At 52.3% G+C, this 17,302-nt stretch overlaps 1 protein-coding gene across 1 annotated transcript in view; it reads left to right on the top strand.

Annotated features, from left to right (window-relative positions):
- SNX6 (sorting nexin 6) overlaps window positions 1-17,302 on the top strand; it is a 106,606-nt gene that overhangs the window by 36,098 nt on the left and 53,206 nt on the right. The window contains exons 5-6 of the mRNA XM_075330604.1: window positions 9,332-9,453; window positions 12,162-12,285. Of these exons, the coding sequence (XP_075186719.1) occupies window positions 9,332-9,453; window positions 12,162-12,285 (246 nt within the window). The remainder of the gene's footprint in view (window positions 1-9,331; window positions 9,454-12,161; window positions 12,286-17,302) is intronic.

Genomic DNA, 17,302 nt, shown 5'->3' on the forward strand with positions numbered 1-17,302 from the left:
GCTATCTAGCCACGCCAACCACCTCCTTGGTCGGTGGCAGGCTCTCTCCACTTGGTGACGTATGGTTCTACCACGTCTCCGTTCAGTGGGGGCGGGATTATATCTCCCATGGCTACAGGGTGGAATTCTGTCCACCCGCCAAACAGATTTTTTTCTGTCAACTCCTCCCGGCTCCAAGGCCGCCGCCTTCTCACAGGCCGTAGCATTTCTTGCAGGCCAATGGAGTAATTGTACCGGTTCCCGACTGGGAACGGTTCTGAGATTTTTGCTTAAATCTATTTCTAGTCCCCGAAGAGGGCGGTGCCTTCCGACTGGGATCTTTAGCTTTTCAAGCATGGTCAGGTGTGGCGTTTTCACATGGAGTCTCGGTCTTGTTCCGTGTGTTTTTCACCGGATCAATCAAGAACCCAAGGAGATTCCCTAGCAGCCATCGGCATCAGAGATGCCTTTCGACAGGGGTCAATCGCAGTTTCACACCAGCGTTGACTACGTTTTGCCATCGGAGTGGTCCAATTCGTGGCTCTTCCCTTAGGGTTAGCCACGGCCCCTCGAGTATTCTCATGGGGCTGCTGTGATTAGGGTCCTGCACCCCTAGAGATTGGCAGTGATCGTTTGCCCTGGACGGCCTTCTTCTCGGGGCTTCATCCAGTGCGGACTCTTAGCAGAGTACTTCGCTTACTCTCGCCACTCTTACCTATTCGGGTGGCTTGTCATTCTGTCCAAGTCCACTCTGACTTCGACCCAAAGGTTCTCAAGGACGCAATTCGAGACTCTGTCGGCACTTGTGAAACTGCTCTTGGTCGATCAGTAGTCCCTCCTCTGGCGGTCGACGTCGTTCTATCAGACACCAAATAAGGTGCTGGTCAGACGGTGGCGTCAAGGAAAGCGATTACTTGCCCAGTTTCTCCTGCGTCCTCTGAGACTGGAGTTTTTCCGCTGTACACGCGACCTCCCTCCTTCCATGGAGTGGTGGCTTCGCCACTGTCCAGAGGCTCGTTGCAGTGGTGATTTCGGCCACTCTGTCTCAGGGATTCCTGGCCCCGTCCCGGGTGATCCTCACCAGGATGCTGGTCTTTCCGCCTTGGGAGCAGTATATCTCCACCGTGGAGCGCAGGGCGTTGGACTCTGTCCGAATCAGCCCTCTGGATCAATGTGCTGGAAATCAGAGCTGTATTTCTAGCTCTCTAAGCCTTCACCATCTGTTGGCGGCTAGGCACATTCGAGTCCAGTCGGACAACGTGACAGCGTTTTCCTACATCAACTTCCAGTGCGGGACACTCAGCCGCCTGGCAATCTTGGCGGCTTATCATTCTTCAGTGGACAAGGGACTCCTAGTCCACCGTATCCGCAGCCCACATCCTAGATGTGAAAACTGCGAGGCGGACTATTTCAGCTGTCCAACCGTGGTCCACAATCCTCAAGTTTTGCGGTAGACACGCTGGTTCATGTTTGGTCCCAGCTTCGTCTCTACCTCTTGCCCAGAGTCCTGCGCAAGATCAGTTAAGGGGGCCGTCGGGTCATTCTCTTTCCCAGACTGACCCAGGCAGGCTTCGTACCCTGACCTGCTCCTTCTGTCCGTTCGGTTGCCATGGCATCTTCCGGTCCGTCCAGACCTTTTCTCAAAAGGTCCGTTTTTTCCGTCAGATTTCTGGATTCTCAGATTGACGGCGTAGCTATTGAGTCCTGGATCTTGGCGACTTCTGGTATCCTTCCTGAAGTCATCTCCGCTATGACTCGAGCTTCAAAGTGTCCTTTGACCTTTTTAGCCTTGCCGACCCTCCTGTCCACAGTCCGGTCTTCAGCTAGGACTATCCCTCATTAACGGACAGGTCTCGGCTCTGTCAGTATGTGCCAGCGGCATATCGTCCGGCTGGCTCCGGTGCGCTCCTTTCAGGGCGCATCTCACATTATTCCGCCTTTCCGGCGGCCTATTGAGCCCTGGGACCTTAATCCGGTCCTCCCGGTTCCCGGAAACCCCCCTTTGCGCCTCTTAGGGAGGTTTCTTTGTTTCATCTTTCACAGAAAGTAGTCTTTCTAGTGGCTATAATTTCCCGCCAGAGAGTTCAGGCTGCACTCTTTCGGAGTTACCCCCTTTTTTCGTCTTTTGCATCAAGACAAGGTGGTCTCCGTCCGACTCCGGACTTTTTTCCCTGAGGTGGTTACTGCTTCCACCTTTTCCGGGGCAATTTTCCTGCCTTCCTTTTGTCCGGCTCCTGTTCATCTCTTGAGGAAGCGTTGCATATCCTGGATCTGGTGCGGGCGCTCCGGATCTATGTGTTTTGCACCGCCGTTATTAGGCAGTGCACCTCTCTCGGGTGCTGACTGCTAGTCAGCGTAGCGGTCTCTCGGCATCTAAGCCGACCCTGGTTCGTTGGCTTAGGTCGGCCATTCCCGAGGCCTGACAAGTGTACTCAAGTGCCTTCCCCGCCGGGGATCAGAGCACATTTGATCAGACCTGTCGGTGCCTTTTGAGCTTTCAAGCTCCAGGCTACGGCTCAGTAGGTCTGTCAGACTGCAGCTCGAATTAATCTGCAAACTTTTTCGAAGCTCTATCCAAGGCATACTCATGCTTTGGCAGACGCGGGCTTCGGCAGACGCATCTTTCAGGCGTCTGTCGCCCATTTGTGAAGTTAGGTTTTGCCTGCTTCTCAGTTGTCTGTTTATTCCCACCCATGGACTGCTTTTGAACGTCCCATGGTCTGGGTCTCCCATAGGAACGATAAAGAAAAAGAGAATTTTGTTTACTTACCGTAAATTCTTTTTCTTATAGTTCCGTCATGGGAGACCCAGCACCCTCCCTATTGCCTGTTGGCAGGTTTCTTGTTCCGTGTGTCTTCACCGGCTGTTATTGTTGTAGACAGAGGTTCCGGTTCTTCCGGATTTTACTCGGTCTCTTCTTGTGGGTGGATGTCCTCCTTCAGCTTTTGCACTAAACTGGCTAGGACTGGCTAGCAGGGGGTGTATATGCTAGGAGGGAGGAGCTACACGTTTTGAGTGTAGTAACTTTGTGTGTCCTCCGGAGGCAGTAGCTATACACCCATGGTCTGGGTCTCCCATGACGGAACTATAAGAAAAAGAATTTACGGTAAGTAAACAAAATTCTCTTTTTCTTTTTCGCTCCTAATTGGGAGACCCAGACAATTGGGTGTATAGCTACTGCCTCCGGAGGCCGCACAAAGTACTACACTTAAAAGTGTAAGGCCCCTCCCCTTCTGGCTATACACCCTCCCGTAGGAGTACGGATTCCTCAGTTTTAGCTTTGTGCGAAGGAGGTCACACACGCACGCATAGCTCCATTGTTTTTAGTCAGCAGCAGCTGCTGACTATGTCGGATGGAAGAAAAGAGGGCCCATACAGGGCCCCCAGCATGCTCCCTTCTCACCCCACTGTATGTCGGAGGTGTTTGTAAGGTTGAGGTACCCATTGCGGGTACGGAGGCTGGAGCCCACATGCTGATTCCTTCCCCATCCCTTTTTACAGGGCTCTGGGTGAAGTGGGATTTACTGGTCTCCAGGCACTGAGACCGTGCTCCATCTACAGCCCCTGGAGAAGATGCTGGATTGGAGCGGAGTACATCAGGGACATGGCCCTGCTTCCTCAAGGTACTCTGTGTCCCCGTGCATTTCGCGCTCACACCGCAGCATGCTGGGTGTTGTAGTGCGCCGGGGACATCAGCGCTGCGGCGCTTGTGCCATGGCCTCATTTCAGCTTCGCTGAAGCGGGCACACTTTTGGGGAACGGTCGCGCCGGCCGCTGGGACTGCGGCGCGGCTGGCACTTGTGGTGCGCCGGGGACTTCAGCGCGGGCCGCGCTTTTACGGCGGCCGCGCTGATAACTCGAGTCCCCGGCTTTTGCGGCCTGGTTCCGTTCGTTCCCGCCCCCAGACCTGCCAGTCAGGAGAGGGGCGGGACGCTGGTCAGTGCATCAGCGCTGAGGGCTGGAGTCGTTTTTACATACTCCAGCCCTCACAATAGGCACAGAGGGGACACTGTTTCCCGCACTTTTGTTTGGGAACTCCCACGGGCCGCCCCTCTCCACAGACGCCGGCAGCCATTCCTGCTGACACGCTGAGCTGCAGAGGGGAGCCGGGGAGACCCAGACAAGGAATTCTGCGCCTCTTACCCGCTATTCAGCGGGCGGTAAGCAGCCCTCAGGGCTCACCCCCTCTTGTGCCAGTAGTAATCTTAGTATTTTGTTCCTGCAAATACTTTGTACTGCATAGCGCTGGTCGCCTTTTGGCTATAGACTCTCTCACATTGCAGAGAGCCAACAGCATGTCGTCCACAAAACGCAAGGGTGCCAAGGCACAGACATTATATGCTTCCTGTACCGCATGTGGGACTTTTCTACCGGCAGGCTCCAATGACCCCCATTGTGTGCAGTGCTCGGCCCCTGTGGCACTTGCACAGCCGGGACCTCTGCTGGACGTGACCCAGGGTGTACCACCTGTGAATGCTGTCCAAGTGACAGGAACTGAGTTTACAGCTTTTGCTGACAGAATGTCTCTCACTATGTCACAAATTCTTGACACATTGCGGGCTAGGCCTGTACTTCAGGCCACGGACACTGTGCAATCATTGCCCCCTGGTCCCCCTCAGCTGAATTACTTCCAAGCTCCGGGACGGGCACATACACCTCAGGGTGAAGACTCTGACTCGGACGATGGTCCCAGGCAACCTAAGCGGGCTCGCTATGAGAGGCCTTCACATTCATCTCAATGGTCAGGATCCCAGCGAGATGAATCTATGGGTGATGAGGCGGACGTAACTGATCAGGATTCTGATCCTGGGACCGCTCTCAATCTAGATACACCAGATGGTGACGCCATAGTTAATGATCTTATAGCATCCATCAATAAGATGTTAAATATTTCTCCACCAGCTCCTCTTGTAGAGGAGTCAGCTTCGCAGCACGAGAGAATCCATTTCAGATATCCCAAGCGTACATTAAGCACTTTTCTGGACCACGCTGACTTTAGAGACGCAATCCAGAAACCCCACGCTTATCCGGAAAGGCGTTTTTCTAAACGGCTTAAAGATACACGCTATCCTTTTCCCCCTGAGGTGGTCAAGGGTTGGACCCAGTGTCCAAAAGTGGATCCTCCAATTTCCAGGCTTGCAGCTAGATCCTTGGTTGCAGTTGAAGATGGAGCGGCACTTAAAGATGCCACTGACAGGCAGATGGAGCTCTGGCTGAAATCCATCTATGAAGCTATTGGAGCGTCGTTAGCGCCATCTTTTGCTGCCGTATGGGCACTCCAAGCTATCTCAGCCGGGCTTGTGCAAGTCGACTCAGTCACACGTGCATTTGCCCCGCAGGTAGCACCATTGACCTCGCAAATGGCGGCATTCGCGTCGTACGCGATTAATGCTGTTCTTGACGCTACAAGCCGTACGGCAGTGGCGTCAGCCAACTCCGTTGTTTTGCGTAGGGCCCTGTGGTTGAGACATTGGAAGGCAGATTCTCATTCCAAGAAGTGCTTAACCAATTTGCCTTTTTCTCGTGACCGATTGTTTGGAGAGCGTTTGGATGAAATCATCAAACACTCCAAGGGTAAGGACTCATCCTTACCGCAACACAGACAAAACAAACCCCAACAGAGGAGGGGTCAGTCTGGTTATCGGTCCTTTCGAGGACCGGGCAGGTCCCAATTTTCCTCGTCAAAAAAGACTCAAAAAGATCAGAGACGCTCAGATTCTTGGAGGTCTCAGTCACGCCCAAAAAAGACAGCCGGAGGAACCGTTGCCAAAACGGCGTCCTCATGACTTGCAGTCTCCGATTCCCACACCCTCGGTCGGTGGGAGGCTTTCCCACTTTGGCGACATTTGGCTGTCACGCGTCAAAGACCGTTGGGTGAGGGATATTCTGTCTCACGGGTACAGGATAGAGTTCAGTTCTCGTCCGCCAACTCGTTTCTTCAGAACTTCTCCACCACCAGACCGAGCCGATGCTCTGTTGCAGGCGGTGGCCGCTCTAAAGGCGGAAGGAGTGGTGACCTCCGTCCCTCTTCAGGAACAAGGTCACGGTTTTTACTCCAATCTGTTTGTGGTCCCAAAAAAGGACGGATCGTATCGACCCGTCCTGGATCTAAAGTTGCTCAACAGACACGTAAAAGTCAGGAGGTTCCGGATGGAATCCCTACGCTCCGTCATAGCCTCAATGTCTCAAGGAGATTTTCTAGCATCAATAGACATCAAAGATGCGTATCTCCACGTGCCGATTGCGCCAGAGCATCAGCGTTTCCTACGCTTCGTCATACACGACGAACACCTGCAGTTCGTAGCGTTACCTTTCGGTCTGGCAACAGCCCCCCGGGTCTTCACCAAGGTCATGGCAGCAGTAGTAGCTGTCCTGCACTCGCAAGGTCACTCGGTCATCCCGTATCTAGACGACCTGCTTATAAAGGCACCCTCTCAAGAGGCATGCCAACACAGTCTGAAAGTGGCACTAGACACTCTCCAGAGTTTCGGGTGGATTATCAACTTTCCAAAGTCTCATCTAACCCCGACCCAATCACTGACTTATCTTGGCATGGAGTTTCATACTCTCTCAGCGATAGTGAAGCTTCCACTGGACAAGCAGTGTTCGCTGCGGACAGGAGTGCAATCTCTCCTTCAGAGCCAGTCGCACTCACTGAGGCGCCTCATGCATTTCCTAGGAAAGATGGTAGCAGCAATGGAGGCGGTCCCGTTCGCGCAGTTTCATCTGCGCCCTCTACAATGGGACATTCTACGCCAATGGGATGGGAAATCGACGTCCCTCGACAGGACTGTCTCCCTCTCTCAGACTGCCAAGGACTCTCTGCGTTGGTGGCTTCTCCCCACCTCATTGTCACAGGGAAAGTCGTTCCTACCCCCATCCTGGGCAGTGGTCACGACGGATGCGAGCCTATCAGGGTGGGGAGCGGTGTTTCTCCACCACAGGGCTCAGGGGACGTGGACTCAGGAAGAGTCCACCCTGCAGATCAATGTTCTGGAAATCAGAGCAGTCTGTCTTGCTCTGCGAGCCTTCCAACAATGGCTGGAAGGCAAGCAGATTCGGATTCAGTCGGACAATTCCACGGCGGTGGCGTACATCAACCACCAAGGGGGAACACGCAGTCGCCAAGCCTTTCAAGAAGTCCGGCGGATTTTGACGTGGGTGGAAAGCAAAGCGTCCACCATATCCGCAGTTCACATCCCAGGCGTGGAAAACTGGGAAGCAGACTTTCTCAGTCGCCAGGGCATGGACGCAGGGGAATGGTCCCTTCACCCGGACGTGTTTCAGCAGATCTGTTGCCGCTGGGGGACGCCGGACGTCGATCTGATGGCGTCACGGCACAACAACAAGGTCCCAGTTTTCATGGCACGGTCTCACGATCACCGAGCGCTGGCGGCAGACGCCTTGGTTCAGGATTGGTCGCAATTCCGACTACCCTATGTGTTCCCACCTCTAGCATTGTTGCCCAGAGTTCTCCGGAAAATCAGGTCCGACTGCCATCGAGCCATTCTCGTCGCTCCAGACTGGCCAAGAAGGTCGTGGTACCCGGATCTGTGGCATCTCACGGTAGGCCAACCATGGGCACTACCAGACCGTCCAGATTTGCTGTCTCAAGGGCCGTTTTTCCATCTGAATTCTGCGGCCCTGAACCTGACTGTGTGGCCATTGAGTCCTGGATCCTAGCGGCCTCAGGTTTATCTCATGAAGTAGTTGCGACGATGAGACAGGCTAGAAAACCATCCTCAGCTAAGATCTATCACAGAACGTGGAAGATATTCTTAGCTTGGTGCTCGGCTCAGAGGGTTTCTCCCTGGCCATTTGCATTGCCAATTTTTCTTTCCTTCCTGCAGTCTGGGTTGGAAAAAGGTTTGTCGCTTAGCTCTCTTAAGGGTCAAGTCTCCGCGCTATCCGTATTCTTTCAGAAGCGCTTGGCACGGCTTTCTAAAGTACGCACGTTTCTCCAAGGAGTTTGTCATATCGTTCCTCCTTACAGACGGCCATTGGAACCCTGGGATCTAAACAAGGTTCTCATTACTCTCCAGAAGCCGCCTTTCGAGCCTTTGAAAGAGGTTTCCCTTTCTCGGCTTTCACAAAAAGTGGTTTTTCTTGTGGCGGTCACGTCTCTTCGTAGAGTGTCCGAGCTAGCGGCGTTATCTTGCAAATCTCCCTTCCTGGTGTTTCACCAAGACAAGGTAGTACTGCGTCCAATTCCAGAGTTTTCTCCCAAGGTGGTTTCTTCCTTTCATCTCAATCAGGATATCACTTTGCCATCTTTGTGTCCGCATCCAGTTCACCAATTTGAAAAAGGTTTACATCTGTTGGACCTGGTGAGAGCACTCAGGATTTACATTTCTCGCACGGCGCCTATGCGCCGTTCTGATGCGCTCTTTGTCCTAGTCGCTGGTCAGCATAAGGGATCGCAAGCTTCCAAATCCACCCTGGCGCGGTGGATCAAGGAACCAATTCTTCACACATACCGTTCTGCTGGGCTTCCGATTCCATCTGGACTGAAGGCCCATTCTACCAGAGCCGTGGGTGCGTCCTGGGCATTGCGGCATCAGGCTACGGCTCAGCAGGTGTGCCAGGCGGCTACCTGGTCGAGTCTGCACACGTTTACCAAACACTATCAAGTGCATACCTACGCTTCGGCAGATGCCAGTCTAGGTAGACAGGTCCTTCAGGCGGCGGTGGCCCACCTGTAGGAAAGGGCTGCCTGACAGCCCGATCACGAGGTATCTTTTTACCCACCCAGGGACTGCTTTTGGACGTCCCAATTAGGAGCGAAAAAGAAGGGAATTTTGTTTACTTACCGTAAATTCCTTTTCTTCTAGCTCCAATTGGGAGACCCAGCACCCGCCCTATTGTTCTTAGGGTTTCGTTTTTCGGGTGCACATGTTGTTCATGTTGTTTCTTAGGTTCTCCGATCTTGTTATCGGATTGAATTTGTTTTTTGAAACTGTTATTGGCTTTCCTCCTTCTTGCTTTGGTACTAAAACTGAGGAATCCGTACTCCTACGGGAGGGTGTATAGCCAGAAGGGGAGGGGCCTTACACTTTTAAGTGTAGTACTTTGTGCGGCCTCCGGAGGCAGTAGCTATACACCCAATTGTCTGGGTCTCCCAATTGGAGCTAGAAGAAAAGGAATTTACGGTAAGTAAACAAAATTCCCTTCTTTTTATTTATGTTTCGAAAAAGAGGATCAAATGGTTATTTTTGTGAGAATTGCAAGTGTTTACCAAACTGGACATGTTTGTAGAGAAGATGGATCCTTCTTATTGATCTTAGACCCCTAGGAAAGCGACTTTACCATGTATGACCAATGACAATGTAATCAGTTTATGTTATGTATCCAGATCCCACCTGCGCCCCCCAGACCTGATTTTGATGCATCAAGAGAGAAATTGCAAAAGCTCGGAGAAGGGGAAGGTTCAATGACAAAGGAAGAGTTTACTAAAATGAAGCAGGAGCTTGAAGCGTGAGTATGACCCGTCCATTGTATGAAGCAGTAACTGCCGATAGCGCTGCTCACTTTCTATTCCCTCCTATGTGATGCTTATGTGATCATGGTGAGAATGAGGGGAAAGCTCTGAATTGTCGCTTAGTCCTGGTACATCCTGCATCTGTGCTTTTGACCTACAGTGTACGTCCGGAGCCTTTCTCGGTGGATATTGTAATGTCGCCATAAACCACCACTCACTAGAAGGAGGCTGGAAGTGTGTTTTTAGCCTCCATCTGACATCTGTGTGCCCCATACAGTTTGTCTAACTATATAGAAAAGCTAAGCGGACTGGAGGGGTTGCCGTTGCGGGGCTGCAGGGGTTGCCGTTGCCGGGGCTGGAGGGGTTGCCGTTGCCGGGGCTGGAGGGGTTGCCGTTGCCGGGGCTGGAGGGGTTGCCGTTGCCGGGGCTGGAGGGGTTGCCGTTGCCGGGGCTGGAGGGGTTGCCGTTGCCGGGGCTGGAGGGGTTGCCGTTGCCGGGGCTGGAGGGGTTGCCGTTGCCGGGGCTGGAGGGGTTGCCGTTGCCGGGGCTGGAGGGGTTGCCGTTGCCGGGGCTGGAGGGGTTGCCGTTGCCGGGGCTGGAGGGTTGCCGTTGCGGGGGCTGGAGGGTTGCCGGGGCTGGAGGGGTTGCCGTTGCGGGGCTGGAGGGTTGCCTTGCCTCCCGGACACGAGCAATTTGCGTCTAGTAGATATTTGGCAACATTTTGTAGGGGTATTATATTATACTCGAATTTAAAAAAAATCCACATGAACAAAAATGTGCCTTTGAGTACATGTAACCACACGGCGGCCGCTGGCCACTGCTTCTGATCCATAATGGGTCATCAAATAGTAGAAAAAACAATTCTTCTTCTCCCCTCACCGCTCCCCTCTTCTCCCCGCACCTCGCCACCACCCATCTGTCCCTTGCCTCACTGTCTAATTCCTGACCGCTCGCTCTGGATTCTTCGGACGTTTCACGCCGTGTGACTTTAATGTGTCTGTGAGGGTTCTATGTGTTCACAAGAAAGGTCATGATGCTGTGACCTCCTCTGAGGTTGTGCAGAATCCAGCATGAGCGTGGAGGGCTGGACGGGTGACAGTGAGGGGTAGAGGGGTCAGAGAAGTGAGCAACAAGGGGAATAGAAGGATGTCAGGGTTTTTTTTGTTTTTTTTTTTTGTTTTTTGCATATTGCATCACTTATGCTCTGGGGTCTGAAGAGACCCCGTAGAATAACATTCAGTTCCCAGCGATTAACGTCTGTGCAAATTGTATTTCTCTGGAAAAAAGCGTGCGAACAGTCTACTTTGAATTATGCTTGATCCGCTCTTCTTTACTACCAAGCCTTAGTCTGTCAGATATGGAGCTGAAGCCACTTGGAAGGATCCGGTGATGGATCGGAACACTTGGAGCAATCACCTTTTGGCAGAACCCTTCCTCATTAATTTATAGGTCTCACTGCTCAGGCACGGTGGAATAAGTGGATGCCAGAAATCTTTGCTGCATATCTTCAGCAAATGTATGAGCATGATCTTAAGCGGGCTTCACACTCTACGATATTGTTAATGAATTATCGTCGGGGTCACGTCGTTAGTGACGCACATCCGGCGTCCTTAACGATATCGCAGTGTGTAAAACCTACTAGCGACCTTAAGCGATCGCAAAAGAGGTCAAAATCATTTGCCGCAGAGAGGTCGTCCTGAAACAAAAAATCGTTTTCTGCTGATTAGCGAGGTTGTTTGTCATTCCTGCGGCAGCACACATCGCTACGTGTGACACCGCAGGAGCGAGGAACATCTCCTTACCTGCGTCCACCGGCAATGCAGAAGGAAGGAGGTGGGCGGAATGTTACGTCCCGCTCATCTCCGCCCCTCCTCTGCTATTGGACGGCTGCCATGTGACGCCGCACGAACCGCCCCCTTATAAAGGAGGCGGTTCGCCGGCCGGAGCGACGTCGCAGGGCAGGTAAGTCCGTGTCACGCTGCCGTAGCGATCAAACAATATCGCACATACGACGGGGGCGCGGGTACTATCGCGCTCGATATCATTAGCCAATACTAGCGATGTCGCAGCGTGTAAAGCCCACTTTACAGTATATATTTTGTAATGTATATACATCTACGTTGTACACAGCTGCTGTGTAATGTGATTGAAGCATTGTGGATCACTTGCACATGGAAGCTTTCAGTATATGTCAAACTTACACCTAGGCCCCCATTTAATGTAAAAATGACATGCGTCTTAGTCCTCACTGGGACAGTATATGTTGGTGCCTAATGCTTCCAACTTACACTGCACAGTGTGAATGCAGCCTTACCTGCAGACAATGTGGCTGGAAGGCTTGTTGGGTCAAATTTATCCATAAAATATTTAGCTTGCTGGTCTTTTCAATACTGAGCTGTCTGGATGTGAATCCAGCTCTGGGGGGAGGTAAAAGACTTGTTAGATTGCTCTAAATGTTGTCTCTGTCTCGTCCCTCTGCCTGTTTCCTCTCCCTACTCCGCACTCCTTCTCTTTCCTCCCCTATTCTATAGAAGTTCAGGAGGCAGGGGGATAGGGAGAGGTGCCTGATATTTGGGGGAGGAAGCACATCTCTCTCATCAGATATATTACAAAGTTTCTTTTATTAGCCTGTACTATTGTTTTATGCAAAACGTGATGAAAGTACAGTTTCACTTTAAGCATGTGTCCTTTTTCTTGTTTGCAGAGAGTACCTGGCTATTTTTAAGAAAACCGTAGCAATGCATGAAGTGTTCCTGTGCCGTGTGGCAGCTCACCCTATTCTTAGGAAAGATCTGAACTTCCATGTCTTTCTGGAGTACAATCAAGATGTAAGTAACTAATAGATTAGATCCGAGTGATACACCAGACCTGATACTCAGACATTTAAGGCGTTTTTTTTTTTTTTTAATTAATTTATATTACCATAGACCACATATTTTACATTAAAGGGGTTGTGCACTACTTAGACAACCCCTTCTCATTCCCCATGTTTTCCCCCTTAACCCCTTCACGACCGGCCGATTTTTCGCTTTGTTTTTTTTTCGCCCTTCTTTTTCTGAGAGACGTAACTTTTTTATTTTTCAGTCAATATGGTCATGTGAGGGCTCATTTTTTGCGGAACAAGCTGTACTTTTAAATGAAACAATCAGTTTTACCATATAGTGTACTAGAAAACGGCAAAAAAAATTCCAAATGCTGAAAAATTGCAAAAAAAAGTGCGATAGCACTATGGTTTTTGAGATATTTTATTGACTGTGTTCACTATATGGTAAATCTGATGTGTGGGTGTGATGCCTCAGGTCAGTGCGAGTTCGTAGACACCAAACATGTATAGGTTTACTTTTATATAAGGGGTTAAAAAAAAAATCGAACGTTTGGAAAAAAAGTGGCGCATGTTTTACGCCATATTCAATGACTGCTTATTTTTTGCGTCTCGAGCTGACGTTTTTAACGGTACCATTTTTGCGCAGATGCTACGTTTTGATCGCCTCATTGCATTTTGTGCAAAAGTTGTGGCGACAAAAAAACATCGTTTTGGCGTTTGGAATTTTTTTGCCGTATACTGATCAGATTAATTGATTTTATATTTTGATAGATCGGGCGTTTCTGAACGCGGCGATACCAAATGTGTGTATATTTTTTATTTTTTTAACCCTTTAATTTTCAATGGGGTGAATGGGGGGTGATTTGAACTTTTAGGGTTTTTTTGTTTTTTTTTTTAATTTCTTTTGTCGCTCCATTGGGAGACCCAGACAATTGGGTGTATAGCTTATGCCTCCGGAGGTCACACAAAGCATTACACTTAAAAGTGTAAACCCCTCCCCTCTGCCTATACACCCTCCCGTGCATCACGGGCTCCTCAGTTTTATTGCTTTGTGGAAGGAGGCACACATCCACGCAAGCTCCACATTTTAGTCAGCAACAGCTGCTGACTATATCGGATGGAAGAAAAGTGGGCCCATACAGGGCCCCCAGCATGCTCCCTTCTCACCCCACTTGGGTTGGCGGTGCTGTTAAGGTTGAGGTACCCATTGTGGGTACATAGGCAGGAGCCACATGCTGTTTTCCTTCCCCATCCCTTAGGGGCTCTGGGTGAAGTGGGATCCTGACCGGTCACCAGGCGCTGGGACCGCGCTCCCTCCGCAGCCCTTGGGGGAATCTGCTGGACAGGAGCCGGGTATCATCAGGGACAAGGCCCTGCGACTCTGAGGTACTCTGTGTCCCCTTGGGGACGGCGCATAGTGCGCCTGGGTAATGGACACTGCAGCAGCTGCTGGGTGTGTTAGTGCGCCGGGACTACTGCGCTGGCCGCGCTTGTTTGCCGGCCGCGCTTATAACTTTAGTCCCCGGCTTTTGCGGCCTAGTGCCGCATATTCCCGCCCCCGGGCCTGCCAGTCAGGGGTAAGGGCGGGACGCTGCACTGGACGTCAGCGCTGAGGGCAGGAGCATACTTTGTATCCTCCTCCCCCCTCACTGAGCACCGTGGGGCACCAGATTCCCGCACTTTTACAGGCACGCCCACGGCCCCCTCCTCCTCTCTGAACGCCGGCAGCCATTGCTACAAGACGCTGGAGAACTTCAGAGGGGAGACAACTGAGCTCCACAGCTCTGGGAGGCCCAGGCAGGGATCTGGTGGTCACACAACCGCTGGGAGCGGTCGGTAAGCCGCACCTGTTACTAGGTGCTGGTCCCCCTGGGTGCCGAATTGTATATTTATATGCTTATAGTGTATACATTTACTCTGTACGGCCTCACTGTTAGCGTTTGGCTATATACCCTCACTGATTATTCTAAGAGGAGAAACAGCATGTCGTCTGCAAAAAGCAAGGGTACCAAAGCACAGGCTTACTTTGCAACCTGTACCTCATGTGCGGCAATGCTTCCTGCAGGTTCCACCTACCCTCATTGTGTGCAATGCTCGGCCCCTGTGACACTCACTCAGCCGGAGTCTCAGCCACTGGTGGGACCCCCGGCCCAGGTGGAACCTCCGGCCCCCACTGTCCAGGTGACAGGGACAGAGTTTGCAGTATTTGCTGACAAACTTGCTGAGTCTATGGATAGATGGTCTGCTAAGATACTGGAAGCTTTGCAGTCCAGACCTGTAACACAGGCCCCGGGCACTGTTGATTCATTGCCCCCATGCCCCCCTCGGTCGGAGCAGCAAAGAGCTCCTGGGTCAACTCATAGGTCCCAAGGGGAGGACTCCGACATGGACCGCAGTCCCAGACCGACGAAGCGGGCTCGCTGGGAGCGTCCCTCAACTTCATCACACTGACGGAGTGCGTTTCTTGATCACTCCGACTTCAAAGACGCAGTCCAGAAGCACCGAGCTTTTCCGGATAAGCGCTTTACTAAGCGACTTCATGACACACGTTATCCCTTCCCCCCTGACGGGGTCAAGGGTTGGGCCCAGTGTCCCAAGGTGGATCCTCCAGTCTCTAGACTGGCGGCCAGATCCATAGTTGCAGTGGCAGATGGTGCATCACTAAAGGATGCCACTGACAGGCAGATAGAGCTCCTGATGAAATCCATCTATGAGGCTATCGGCGCGTCCTTTGCTCCGGCATTTGCTGCCGTATGGGCACTACAAGCTATCTCAGCTTGTCAGTCTGAGATTAATGCACTCACACGAGCCGCGACTCCGCAGGTTGTGTCATTAACCTCTCAGGCGTCGGCGTTTGCGTCCTACGCCATGAATGCGGTACTAGACTCTGCGAGCCGTACAGCGGTAGCATACGCCAATTCAGTGGCAGTCCGCAGGGCCATGTGGCTACGTGAATGGAAGGCAGACTCTGCTTCAAAGAAATTTTGAACCGGTTTGCCGTTTTCTGGCGACCGTCTGTTTGGCGAGCAATTGGATGAAATCATTAAACAATCCAAGGGTAAGGACTCGTCCTTACCCCAGTCCAAACCTAACAGACCTCAACAACGGAAGGTACAATCGAGGTTTCGGTCCTTTCGGCCCTCAGGCAGGTCTCAATTCTCCTCGTCCAACAGGCCTCAAAAGGATCAGAGGAACTCTGATTCATGGCGGTCTAAGGCACGTCCTAAAAAGACCGCCGGAGGAACCGCTCCCAAAGCGGCCTCCTCATGACTTGCGGACTCCCCAAACCGCATCCTCGGTCGGTGGCAGGCTCTCCCACTTTTGCGACGCCTGGTTCCCACATGTCCAAGACCGATGGGTGAGAGACATTCTGTCTCACGGTTACAGGATAGAGTTCAATTCTCGTCCTCCGATTCGTTTCTTCAGAACATCTCCGCCCCCCGAGCGAGCCGATGCTCTTCTGCAGGCGGTGAACTCTCTGAAGGCAGAAGGAGTAGTTATCCCCGTTCCCCTTCAGCAATGGGGTCACGGTTTTTACTCCAACTTGTTTGTCGTACCAAAAAAGGACGGATCTTTCCGTCCCGTCCTGGACCTCAAACTGCTCAACAAACACGTGAAAACCAGACGATTCCGGATGGAATCTCTCCGCTCCGTCATCGCCTCGATGTCCCAAGGAGACTTCCTGGCATCAATAGACATCAGGGATGCTTATCTCCACGTGCCGATTGCACCAGAGCATCAGCGCTTCCTGCGTTTCGCCATCGGGGACGAACACCTTCAGTTCGTGGCATTGCCTTTCGGCCTGGCAACAGCCCCACGGGTCTTCACCAAGGTCATGGCAACAGTGGTTGCAGTCCTACACTCTCAGGGACACTCAGTGATCCCTTACTTGGACGATCTTCTTGTCAAGGCCCCCTCTCGGGTGGCATGCCAACACAGCCTGAACATTAATCTGGAGACACTCCAGAGGTTCGGGTGGATCATCAATTTCCCAAAGTCAAAACTGACACCGACACAATCGCTGACATATCTCGGGATGGAGTTTCACACTCTCCCAGCGATAGTGAAACTTCCGCTGGACAAACACCGGTCCCTACAGACAGGGGTGCGATCTCTCCTCCGAGCCCAGTCGCACCCCTTGAGACGCCTCATGCACTTCCTAGGGAAGATGGTGGCAGCAATGGAGGCAGTTCCATTTGCACAATTTCATCTGCGTCCTCTTCAATGGGACATTCTCCGCAAATGGGACAGGAAATCGACGTCCCTCGACAGGAACGTCTCCCTTTCTCGGGCAGCCAAGGCATCCCTTCAGTGGTGGCTTCTTCCCACTTCTTTGTCGAAGGGGAAATCATTCCTGCCCCCATCTTGGGCTGTGGTCACGACGGACGCGAGTCTGTCAGGGTGGGGAGCGGTCTTCCTCCACCACAGGGCTCAGGGTACCTGGACTCAGCCAGAGTCCTCCCTTCAGATCAATGTTCTGGAGATAAGGGCAGTGTATCTTGCCCTGAAGGCGTTCCAGCCGTGGCTGGAAGGCAGGCAGATCCGAATTCAGTCGGACAACGCCACGGCGGTGGCATACATCAACCACCAAGGCGGCACGCGCAGTCGGCAAGCCTTCCAGGAAGTTCGGCGGATTCTGCTGTGGGTGGAAGCCACAGCCTCCACCATCTCCGCAGTACACATCCCGGGCGTGGAAAACTGGGAAGCGGACTTTCTCAGTCGCCAGGGCATGGACGCAGGGGAATGGTCTCTTCACCCGGACGTGTTTCAAGAGATCTGTTGCCGCTGGGGGAAGCCGGACGTCGACCTAATGGCGTCCCGGCACAACAACAAGGTCCCGGCATTCATGGCACGGTCTCAAGATCACAGAGCTCTGGCGGCAGACGCCTTAGTTCAGGATTGGTCGCAGTTTCAACTGCCTTATGTCTTTCCTCCTCTGGCACTGCTGCCCAGAGTGTTACGCAAGATCAGGTCCGACTGCCGCCGCGCCCTCCTCGTCGCCCCAGACTGGCCAAGGAGGT

Source organism: Anomaloglossus baeobatrachus, chromosome 12, assembly GCF_048569485.1.
Source record: "Anomaloglossus baeobatrachus isolate aAnoBae1 chromosome 12, aAnoBae1.hap1, whole genome shotgun sequence".
Lineage (NCBI taxonomy): Eukaryota > Metazoa > Chordata > Amphibia > Anura > Aromobatidae > Anomaloglossus > Anomaloglossus baeobatrachus.